At 49.6% G+C, this 9927-nt stretch overlaps 1 protein-coding gene across 4 annotated transcripts in view; it reads right to left on the bottom strand.

Annotated features, from left to right (window-relative positions):
* SLC39A14 (solute carrier family 39 member 14) overlaps positions 1–9927 on the bottom strand; it is a 49352-nt gene that overhangs the window by 7180 nt on the left and 32245 nt on the right. For 2 of the 4 annotated variants that reach the window (XM_059371504.1, XM_059371488.1), the window contains 6 exons: positions 9293–9570; positions 6873–7059; positions 6004–6173; positions 1425–1547; positions 637–825; positions 310–517 (listed from right to left, as the gene is read on the bottom strand). In XM_059371504.1, the coding sequence (XP_059227487.1) occupies positions 310–517; positions 637–825; positions 1425–1547; positions 6004–6173; positions 6873–7059; positions 9293–9556 (1141 nt within the window). In that variant the 5' untranslated portion in view covers positions 9557–9570. Of the gene's footprint in view, positions 1–309; positions 518–636; positions 826–1424; positions 1548–3770; positions 3941–6003; positions 6174–6872; positions 7060–9292; positions 9571–9927 lie in introns of all 4 variants that reach the window. The other 2 variants (XM_059371493.1, XM_059371478.1) reach the window with 1 other exon arrangement.

Raw genomic sequence — 9927 nt, 5'->3', positions numbered from 1 at the left:
GAGGAGGAAGCAGGCTCCCTGCTGAGCAGAGAGCCCGATGCGGGACTCGATCCCAGGACCCTGAGATCATGACCCGAGCCGAAGGCAGCGGCTTAACCCACTGAGCCACCCAGGCGCCCGATCAATTTCAATTATTAATTTGACTATTAAGAATCAGTGGTCAGATTTCACAGAGCACACAGAATGTGTTAATTACAATAAGCATCCTGAAGTCTGGGATGGGGAGGGGTTCAGACACAGGTAGGGTCCTGTGCCGACAACCAAGGCAGCTCGGGTGGACTGGGAATGGCACAGTGCCAGCACACTTACCTAGCTCATGTGGGAACTCCTCACAGAGGATGGCCACGGAGGTACTGATGCCTTGGAAAACAGACACGGTGAAGGAGGCACCAATAGCCAGGCCATCAATGAAATTGTGGAGGCCGTCGCTCAGGGTGATCATCCAGGCCAGAGTGCCAATATCAGAGTAGCGGACGCCTTTCAGCCAGTAACAGGCACTCTGGGAAGCCTGCAGGTCCTACAAGAGAGCCCATCCCCATGGCCTCTGGATCAAAGGATGGACCTTCAAGGTAAGCCTCGGGCATCAAGGCCATTACTAGGTAAAGGCTCCCACCCAACAGCAAATGGCCCACTGACCTGGACAGAGAGTGAGCCCACGATGACCTTCTCATCCATCCCAGGGGCCTTCCCATCCAGCTCACTGCTACAGTGCTGAGGAATCATGTGGTCCAGATCCCCATTCTGCAGCTTCTCAGTCACCCCCTCCTCCTGGTCCTTCTTGGAAGGAAGTGTCTCCGAGGCATAATGGCTATGTCCGTGATGATGCTGGAGAGACCACCAGAAGGGATCAGCATGACACTCACCCAAACCACAAAGCTTCCTGAGCACTCTCGGGACAGGTGCTCCCAGCACTGGGAAGACCTCCTCATTCCCAGCATCACAGAAAACACAAGCAGGCAATACACATAGAAACCTAGGGAAAGTCGTTATAGAAAGCTGAACCAAGGACTTGGTGTAGGACAAAAGTCAAAGCAATGACCTCAGGGCCAACACTTGTTCCAGCGGGGTGGTCCTGCTCCGAAGGCTTGGAGCTCCTCCTTCGCAACGGCTAATCTGATTCCATTCACCGACTACTTGGGAGGATAACTGCATGCCAGGCACCAAAGATACCTTTCTGGAGCTGTACTGCAGTAAGCATTCAGTTTCTTTGTGGCGGCACTTCTGACCCAATGACTGTATGTATCAAGGCCTTCTGTCACCTCTTAAAGGTACAAAAGGTATACCTTCTCGAGGGGAGATGGGAGATCTACTGAAATCTGTCCACAGCATCAGTACTCACATAACCCCACTACCAAAACACACTAACGTGTCTAGGATGGAGGCTTTCCCTAGAAGCACTGCCTTTCCCAACAATTAAGCCTCACCTCATTTTTCTGCTTAAGAAGCATCTTCAAGATCTTCTCTGTGAAAAAGAAAAGATAAAAGCCCCCAAACACCACTGCAGACTTGGAGACATAATAATCTTCCAGAGGGTTGAAGCCAAATGCCTGTGGACCCAGGAAAACAAAATGAGTTTAATTATTAAAAAAACAAAACAAAACAAAACAAAAAACACCCATAAAACAAACAAACAAAAAAAAAAACTACACAGGTCCCTGATTGTTTCTTAACCACTTCCTTGATTCTAGGAAAGGAGAGAGACGTACTCACTGGGATAGCTCTGCCACCTACCACTTCCTTCCTTTCCAGCAAAACTGAACCCCTTCATACCAGGCCAGTTAGGTTCTCTCTACCTTACTTTCTGATGCAAAAGATAGAGCCTCTTTAGAATTTTACTCTCCGGAAGAACAGCCTTAGATATGGTTTTCCACTTTACTAAAGACTGCCTTTATTTTTCCTGGTGCTTTGCTGCAAGGGCAAAATCTGTCCTCAAATTCCATACTTAGGAAGATGTTTGTGTTTATTTTGTTATCTAATGTCCCTGGCTGATTTGCCTATAAACACAAAGAGATGGTCTAATTATACCTTCTAAAATGGGAAATCCATTCCCCAGTTAAATAGTAAGAATTGCAGCATCTTCCTGACCACAGACCTCCCAGTGACCACAAAGCCAAGAAAGCAGACTATGTTACTGCACATGTCAATTTGGGGGTGGGGGTTTGTTTTGGGCTATTTCTGGAAACCTCACTGATCATGGGGAGAAAAATCATCTACTGGGAGGGGGACTGGAGCAGGAATCAGGAGAATTCCACACTCTGTGATGCTCCTAACTTATGGTGAGGCCTTGGGAAACTGGCGAGTGACCTGCTCCCTCCATCCTCTGACAGGAAACAAGCTTCTTGAAAAAACCAGCCTTCTTGTGAAAAGGTCAGAGATGAAAGTGATCCTAGTACCAGGAACTCTGGCCTGCTTAAAAGGTAAGTTGTTTTCCCTTTCTGTTTTAAAGGGGCAAACTGTGGGCGCCTGGGTGGCTCAGTTGGTTAAGCGACTGCCTTCGGCTCAGGTCATGATCCCGGAATCCCGGGATCGAGTCCTGCATCAGGCTCCCAGCTCCATGGTCTGCTTGTCCCTCTGACCTTCTCCCCTCTCATGCTCGCTCTCTCTCTCACTCTCTCTCTCAAATAAATAAATAAAAATCTTAAAAAAAATATAAAAAAAATAAAGGGGCAAACTGTTATCTCTACTTGTTTGTATAGTTTCCTCAGACACAAAGGTCCAGTTCTAAGGTAGAAATGACACATATTGGCCAGTTTTCCAGGAGAGACAAATCATCTTAAGAAAAGTGGACTGAAAACCATCAACTAACAGTTCTCCGCAAGAAGCCATGAAGGATGGCAGAGTACAAAGGCATGGCTTTCATGAAACCCAGCCTCTAGGATAGCCTCTAGGTGGTCTTGTTCTGTATCTGTTAAATGGGTAAAACATGTTCTCTAGACATCAGTGGATTTAAGAATCAACTAAGAAGACACAAAACCACAACTCAGAAAACCTAAGGTGCTCTGAGAAGAAGCATGTGGCATCATCTCATGCTTCAACTCTGGGTATGCCCAAGCCTGTCGGACCACCTACAAGGAGACGCCACCTGCTTCCTGTCATTAGGGGGACTACCACAGAAATTACAATAAATCCGATGAAGCTTCTCCAAGGCTGCTTGCCAGATTTGACAAATACTAAGCTACTCCTGTTCTGTGGAGATTTTCTCATTAACCCAGGCAATGGGGCAAAGGTGCTGTCCATGTATGTGAAAATAGGCTCTTTTATTTAGATTACCTTTGCCCCACGACAGCCAATTGTAGAGAACAGATCTTTTTATTGAGACCAATGGATTCTGCTGATTTTTCTGTGTGGGCCACAAGCTCCCAATCAGGAGCCATCAAGTGCTACCACTACACTAGGTCTTTTCACCCAGCAGTCAGAGAGCACGTACGAGGCCCCCAGTGCTTTACAAGTACTAACATGTAGCCCACACAACAGCATCACGAGGTCAGTCCTATCATTTCCCCTGTTGTTCCTCATGCAAAAGAGAGGTTCAGTGATCTGCCCAAGGTCATTGAACTGGTTGATGGTGGAGTTGGGATTCTAATCCAGCTCCCAAACCTACGCTATGCAGCCTCTCCTAACTCGTGACTCAATCTCAGCTTCATTTTCCAATAGGAAAAGGACCTCCCCTCCTCTGCCTTGCATCGAAGTGGAGGGTCCTCCTGTTGTCCCCACAGGCCCCCCCCAGAGACTGGCATGCTCCTGTGTGAGAAAGCCCTGGCTTGCCATACCTCGGGGATGAGCTGGAAGAGGGCGTTGGAGTAGAGGGTTCCAATCGCCAGAGCTATGAAGTAGAGCAGCAGCCTCTTGTAAAAAGTCTTCTTCATGAAGGGCACCACGCTGGCCCCCATGAGGGAGCAGAGGGAGATGACGGTCACACAGAGGAGACCATATCCCCACACTGCCGTTGGGGGAGAGCCAGCCCCACCCAGGACAGGGAGTAGGGCAAATGCCCCATTTCACAGCAACCACCAATTAGGGGAAACATGGGGGTGGAAAGGATGGGGAGGCAGTGAAGGAGGTTTGGGTGGAAATTAACAAGGAAACAAAAAAAGAAGAAAAATCAGAGAGACAAGTAGGGAGGGAGAGAGAAACAGAAAATTTGTTAGTGATTCAAGTCTGATGAAATTTCCTTTAATCCGTTCAGAAGAAATGAGGAGGAATTCAAGGTGGCCTTGGAACCCCATGGCTCCTGCCCCAGGTGTTGCCTTTAGTGGCCAAACCGACACCTATAGGCGCACCTGCCAGCTGGCGTGGCTACAGGGCAGGGCACTGCCTCGTCACACAGCGGAGGTGTGCTCAGGCCTATCCCCAGGCAGCCCGTGGCAGACTTTGGACTCAAGGACTTTCCCTTTAATAGGACCTCCCTTTAACAAGATTAAGAGACAAAGGGAGCTCACTGTGCTGCCATGTTTGCTTTTCACATCCGGGCCACACTGTTTAGGCACATCAGTACCTCCTGGACTCAGTCTGGTGTGTAAGATACAACAAAGTCAGATGTGCAGGGCAGTGGGATGGAGAACAGAAGAAACTGAGGCCCATAAAATTCAGTTTCTTAACTTCTCAAGGTTTTGTTGTTTTCTCCCAAGTTTGTTTCAATGTGCTCTGAGCACACTGAATGCTCTGAGAGCATTCCAGCATAGAGGACAGAGTCCAAGATCACCTTGTCACAAAAAATATTTCCTCTGTCATTTCCCAGTGTCCCACACTCCAGGTAGAATGACACGGAGCCGGGACGAGGCACGCCCCTATAAGGCACAGGGGCGGAGCATGTACAATTATTTTATTTCCATTCAACAGGCAATACAGCATTTTATTTCAAATCTTTAAAGAATTAATAAATTCAATTTCTGGAGCTAAAGAAAAAAAAAAAAAGCCCAAGATGAGGCCTCCTGTGAGAGGTGCCTGTTAGACTCAGATGGGATTTTGAGATAACACTGAGATGGTTCCTCTTAAACCAGATTTCTTCTGGCATTTAGAAGGAACAGGCAAGGCCTGGGCATCCCATCGATATCTCTTCTGGGTAAGTCTTTTGATTGGGAAAGGCTGGGCAGTCACTGACACAGTCTCTTCTTATGAGACTTCTTATGAAGTCTCTTCTTATGAAACAGCTGCCTCTGTTCCCAAAGGAGGTCCACACAGTCACCCGTACTGCATGGCCACAGCCCTGACTGAGCTGACAAAGTGGGCAGGCCATCAACTTGGGTCCTTTTTCTTTTTCTTTTTTTTAGCTTCTCAGTGGTCACAATTAAAAAGCAAAATTAACAAATATTTCAAAACAGTCAAGTAAGGGCACCAGGAAGTCAGTCCTATCCCAGGAAAAAGTCAAGATGCAAGGTATGGAGAACTGAGTGCTCTTTCCTTTGTCTTGGAATTTTCATTTCATTTGTTTCTGTTAAAAAGTTTTTGTTCTGTTTGGCTCTCTATGGTATGAATTATGGCCTACTTGGAAAAAGAAGGATCCCTTGCTTTTGAGCCAAATTCTATCAATCAGCTGGTAGCCTCTTTTCCTTCTACCTCCTTCCAGGTGGGTGATCTCGTGGTGGACACACCTGGGTACCGGTGGGGCCTCTGCTTAGAACAGAGCAGGTATGGAGTACCAGGGCTTGGACAGCGACCACCAACCACAGCCTTCCTTCTGGGCCCTGTGAACTGGGCTTCAGAGAGGGAAGGGAGGCTGGGAGGTCTCTGCCAGGGAGGGCAAAGGGGGAGAGCCTTGCATCTGACATCACCTGAAGAGGCCACAGGCCAACCTGGGTGCCCCAGGAGCAAGAGAAGGCCCTAGAGATCCAGAGTTAGAAGTCATATTTGTGTCCCCTGATATGAGGGAGAAGTGAATTTTCCAGGTGGCAGCAGTCAGGTGCCTAGGGACACAGGGTGGGGGTGGGGCCGGCCGTGAGGCAGAGGCAGCACAGCGGCCGGCAGGCAGGGGAAAGAGGACGCACGAGTTCTGTTCTACTGCACCTCTGGGATGAGCTGGAAGAGCGCGTTAGAGAGCAGCGTTCCAATGGACAGGGCGATGAAGTATGTGAGCACACGGCTGAAAAATGCTTTCTCCGTGCATGGCAGGACGAGGACTCCCAGGAGAGAGGCCAGGTTAATCAGTGAAACACTGAGGAAGCCAAAGCCCCACACTGTGGAGGAACAAGAACAGACGAGGCCTCCATTACTGAGGGTGGGGGTGTTCTTGCTGCCTGAGGCGGCCCGGTCGGAGTTCAGCTGTGCTCAGGGCAGACAGAGAGCACCAACCTGTCAGTTTGGACTGGAGTCCATCTCTGGCTGGGTGCTGTGGGGCAGCCTACAGACAACATAGCGAAGTCACTCTCAAAAGAAGCTACCTTTCCGATGGAGAGGCAGGTGAAAACGACAGGAGAGTTTAAAAACCAGGAGTGAAATGATGACAGCGGGGAACAATTAGCATAACGCAGGCGGCACGTGCTAGGTACCAAGGGCACTGCAGGCCCTCGGGAGGCACAGACACTCAGCCGTGGGGAGTCCGCCGTGGCTGGAGCACAGGTACCAGGCAGGGCGGGGACGGGGGAGAGGCGCCAAACTGAATGCCGAGGCATTAGTCCCTTGCAGTTTAATAAGAACAAAAATGAAAAAGTAGCAAAAAAGAAAAAGAAAAAAAAAATCCATAGGCAGGTTCAAAAGCCCAGCACTGAGCTCACCAGCCATGCCACCGGGTCAAACAATATGCTGGAGCAGTCACGGGAGTCAGAAAACACCAGTTATCATTGTCCCTCTAATCTACTCCCCTGGTGTTGATGAGCTGCTCACCGGTTAGATCTCCTGTGAGCAGTGCCAGCCCCAGCTTCCCTGTCACCACTCACCTTCGATGGAGCTTGGCTTCCCCTCTTCCGTCTGCTCATCCTCCTCGTTCTCCTGGTTCTCAGAGGCACAGGCCCGGGAATCCAGCTGCTGGAGGATGGTAGGGCAGAACTCCTGGAACTCAATCCTTCCAATCCGGGACTGGTTGTTCAAGTTGTGGGCAGCAAAAAGGTCTCCGGAACTAAAGCACTGAGAAGAAGGGGGAGAGGCAGGAAGCTTCTCAGAACTCAGAATCACATCTCAGCCCTGGCAGCAACCGTCTCAGCCTTCCACGAGGAGAACCTGTCCAGATCCCGGGGATCTGGACATCTGACATCACCTGAAGAGTTGAAGATTACCTGAAGATGATCTAGAGGCTCATCTCTAGGGATGAGAGCAAGGGGGTCCCTAAACCTGAAAAACTGAGACACAATCTCAGAGATCAGTCACCTGGTGCAAGTCACACACCTGACCCACCCCTACGAGTACCTGGCTGCCCACAAGGTCTGGGAACAACTGGATCCCAGTCTTTGTGACTGCGCGGTATGGTTTCTGGAAAACGTGATCGTATTTGCACACCTGAAGCTACAGCTTCATCCAGATACCAAACCTACCCACACATCACAACAGCCTGAAGAGTTATTCTATTAAAATGCATGTTCCAGATACTTGACCAGAGTTATTGAGCTCTAGCACCTAAAGAGGAACATCAGTCCCCAGGACCCTATACGTAGTGCTGACCCCACCCTGAAGAATGTGTTGACAGCGATCAGGGGAGGAAGAAGGAAAATCTAAAGGTTTGGTCTACCGCGGAGCACGTAAGGGCTGGTAGAGGTCACGAACGCGAACGCTCAGTCCCCTCAGGAAGCGTTAGGTAGGTGGTTCTCACATACCGTTCCTATGAAACACTGCAGTTTTACTTCTAATTATACTTTATACACTTACACATCAGGCTTTATCTGGCTTGGTTTAACACGGGTCAGTCTCTAACAGCCCTTTGGGTGTGCTGACAAGTGAGAGCTTCTGGGCCTACAAAGTAGAGAGCTGGACTCTGGTGACCCCAAGATAACTGCCGCTGTGCCAGGAGGCCCTCCGGGGTCAGTGAGCATGAGCCCGTGAGGGCAGCCTTCTCCCCAACTCCCACATTAACCACACGCCTGCGGTTCTGCATCCAGGCTGCCTGGTCCCTTGGCCACGTGACCTCCCCTTGATGTTCTCCTTCAAGATGAAGGCCCTAGACAACCTAACCCACAAACCTTCCTTGATCACTCTAGCATACACCCCCTTCCCCCTCTGGTCTCTGAACCCTATGAAGACTGTCCAACTCACAGCACTTAACACTTCATTTTTTTAAAAAAAAGATTTTATTTATTTATTTGACAGAGATAGACACAGCGAGAAAGGGAACACAGTCAGGGGAACATGGTCAGGGGAAGTGGGAGAGGGAGAAGCAGGTTTCCCGCTGAGCAGAGAGCCCGATGCAGGGCTTGATACCTGGACCATGACCCGAGATGAAGGCAGACGCCTAACTAAGCCACCCAGGTGCCCCAACACTTCATTTTAACATAGGTTTATTTATTCCTTTTGGGAAGAGAGAACGAGAGAGTGAGTGAGCAGGGGGAAGGGGCAGAGAGGGGGAGAATCTCAAGTAGACACCCTGAGAGCATGGAGCCCAAAGCAGGGCTCAATCCCATGACCTCAAGATCATGACCTAAGCAGAAATCAAGCGTTGGAAGCTCAACTGACTGGGCCACCAGGCATCCCTAACACTTTGTTTTATGATCAGACAACTCAGTCCTCCATTGGGTAAGCTCTCTATCTTGAGAGCAGACTCTTTAACATGACTCATTTTTCTCTATTTCTCCCAGCACTCAGTACAGGGAACAAAGCAGATATATAAAGACATTGCTGGCTGACTTACATTTGGCTGCCACAAATAGCCTCGGACTATGATTAGCCAAGATGACATGGAAGAACAAAGAACCAGAAGGCAAAGGACTTGGGTCTCAGTCCTGCACTGTCCAGGAACTCAGTGCGGGACCCTTGACATTCCCTTCTAAATAATGAAGACTTTCCACCTGCACCCAGAGGGAGTGTGAGGCTCCCCTGAGACTTCAGGCAAAGGGCCTTGTAATCTGTAAACCCTATGAGACATGACGGCTGTCCTGGGCACCCTGGCTTGCCCACAGGTGATCCCGGTGCAGCTGTGAGGAACACGGAGGGCTGAGAACTCCTGCTGACCACTCCCTCCAGCCAGAGCTTCAGAACAGCCACATGGGAGGACAGGAGGTGCTGCTGAGGACCCAGACAACAGGCCAAAAGGAACTGGCCCCTCTGCTCTGCCATCACGGCTTGCCTGCTCCAAGTGTCTTGGGCTCCCAATGCCCAACTAGACTGTGACCCCATCGAGGCAGACAGTGCTCAGCAGAGCTGAGAGCCTTACCGTCGAGAGGTTCCTCTGTCCATGCACCGGCTGGGTGACATTGTCCCGGCCCACACCCACATCCAGGTGGTTGAGCAGGGCCTTGAGCTGCTGCAGGGTGAGGGTGTCACCCTCTCCGTAGCGATGCAGGAGGTCTTGCAGGAAGAAGGCCGCACTGATGCCTTGCGTTCCCGTGGACACAGCGTGAGCTTTAGGAACAGAACTCCATAAGCTGACCCAGGTCAGCAGGGAGCAGCTGAGGAAGGCTGGGTGGAGCAGCTTCATGGTGACAAACAAGCCTGCAAGAAGGAAAGGCAGGTGAACGAGAGGCTCCAGAAACCCACTCTCTCCTCCCACTTCCCTGCCAGGTACACAGGACCCAGCAGCCTCACTCTGGACAGCCTCCTCTCCCCTCTGACTCTTCTCCCTTCTCTAATGCTTCTGCCAAGTGTTTGAGAAAAACCTTTCTCTTCAAACATTGAATAAAAAAATAATGAAAGGACAAATTCAACAGATTTGAGTAAATTTAAAAATTACAAAGTAAAACAACTGTGATGTAGTTAAAAAGTCTCTATCTTTTAAAACTTATTTTTTTTAAAAGATTTTATTTATTTATTTGACAGAGAGAAATCACAAGTAGATGGAGAGGCAGGCAG

The sequence above is a fragment of the Mustela nigripes genome, chromosome 1 (assembly GCF_022355385.1).
Source record: "Mustela nigripes isolate SB6536 chromosome 1, MUSNIG.SB6536, whole genome shotgun sequence".
Classification (NCBI taxonomy): Eukaryota; Metazoa; Chordata; class Mammalia; order Carnivora; family Mustelidae; genus Mustela; species Mustela nigripes.
This window is presented reverse-complemented; position numbering and strand designations above follow the sequence as displayed.